We start from the raw sequence: 1633 nt of genomic DNA, 5'->3' as shown, positions 1-1633 counted from the left end.
AGATAGATAGATAGATAGATAGATAGATAGATAGATAGATAGATAGATAGATAGACAGAGAGATAGATATGATCTCTTTGGTCTGAACTCCCTAACCACTCCTTCACCGGAACCCTTCAGTATACATGTACTCACCAGGTACTTCCACGCTCGTCAAGGTTTCCAAACGCACTGAATGACCCGTCATGTCTCTTGTACATCAGCTGCCTCTGATAGCCTGCAGGTAGAAGAGAAACCATTTTGTGTCAGACGCCGAGCGAATCTTACGACCAGGCACATCCTAATTAAATGTAGGACTTAGGAGAAGCCCAAAGGAAAAAATCTTAAACGCACTTACTAATTTAAAGAATTTCTTTTCTATCATTGATCCCAACAAAATGTTAGATTTTATCACAAAGATGCGGTTAGTACTATTTCTAAAAAATGAACTACTGTTTTTAAAACAAATATATTCTACCATTTCGACTTTACAAAGTACATCCAAACCTGAGGTGAACTAAAGTGAAAACAACGAACATGAGTTCCGTGACCTCACAATGAACTTAAGTAGTTGCAAGAGCCGTAAAACTCTTTCAAAACTAATGAGTTTTCATCAAAGCTCCTTCAAAACTGATGAGTTTTCATCCAAATGCTTTCAAAACTTATGAGCTTTCATCTAGGCTCTTTCACAACTGATGAATTTTCATCAAAGCTCTTCCGAAACTGATGAGTTGTCCTTCTAATGCTTTTAAAAAATGAGCAGCTTTCAGCCAAGCTCTTCCAGAACTGATGAGTTTTCTCAAATGAAATGCTTGAACTCACCCTTGATCAGCTCTTTCAACATTGATGTACGTGTGATTTCATCTAAGCTCTTTCAAAACTGATGAGTTTTCATCCAAATGCTTTCAAAACTGATGAGCTTTTATCTAGGCTCTTTCAAAACTGATGAGTTTTCATCAAAGCTCTTTCAAAACTGAGGAGCTTTGCTTTTTATAAAAGCTCTTTCCAAACTGATGAATATTCATCCAAGCTCTTCTAAAACTGATGAGTTTTCATACAAAGTGAAATGCTTCAACTCACCCTTGATCAGCTCTTTCAAAATTGATGTACGTGTGTTTTCATCAAAGCTCTTTCAAAACTGATAGATTTTCATCAAGCCTCTTTGAAAATTGATGAGTTTTTATTCAAATGCTTTCAAAACTGATCAGCTTTCATCCACGCTCTTCCAAAACTGACGAGTTCTCCTCCAAAATGAAATGCTTGAACTCACCTTTGATCAGAATGTCAACAACGTGTTCCTTCAGCTCATCTGTGAGCTGACCAGTGGCTTGGAGGTACTGGGCCACATAGACACTTGGCGCAAACTTGACCACTGTCTGTTCTCCGCACCCAGTGGGGATAGTCATCAGTGACATCAGACTGTCCATGCTAATGCCGAGGAGGTCACCTGTTTGAGAAGGGGAACAGTCGGAGGGACTTCGTTTTTCATTTTTCTTTCTTTTTAACACAGCTTTGGGGAACTAATGCACATAATATACACCAATTCCGTCTTATGCAGACAAAAGCATGCACACACACATACTCACACACATACATGCACACACACATACACACACATACACACACACACACACACGCACACACACATACACAC

The 1633-nt window shown here is 38.9% G+C and overlaps 1 protein-coding gene across 1 annotated transcript in view; it reads right to left on the bottom strand.

Moving 5' to 3' along the window:
- Window positions 1–1633, bottom strand: part of LOC101850323 (CD109 antigen) — a gene marked incomplete at its 3' end in the record, with an annotated part of 124263 nt that overhangs the window by 28160 nt on the left and 94470 nt on the right. The window contains 2 exon segments of the mRNA XM_013080868.2: window positions 136–217; window positions 1250–1426. Of these exon segments, the coding sequence (XP_012936322.1) occupies window positions 136–217; window positions 1250–1426 (259 nt within the window).

This window comes from Aplysia californica, unplaced genomic scaffold (genome assembly GCF_000002075.1).
Source record: "Aplysia californica isolate F4 #8 unplaced genomic scaffold, AplCal3.0 scaffold00103, whole genome shotgun sequence".
Taxonomy (NCBI): Eukaryota; Metazoa; Mollusca; class Gastropoda; order Aplysiida; family Aplysiidae; genus Aplysia; species Aplysia californica.
Note: the sequence above shows the minus strand (reverse complement) of the source record. Positions and strands in the feature narration are given on the sequence as shown.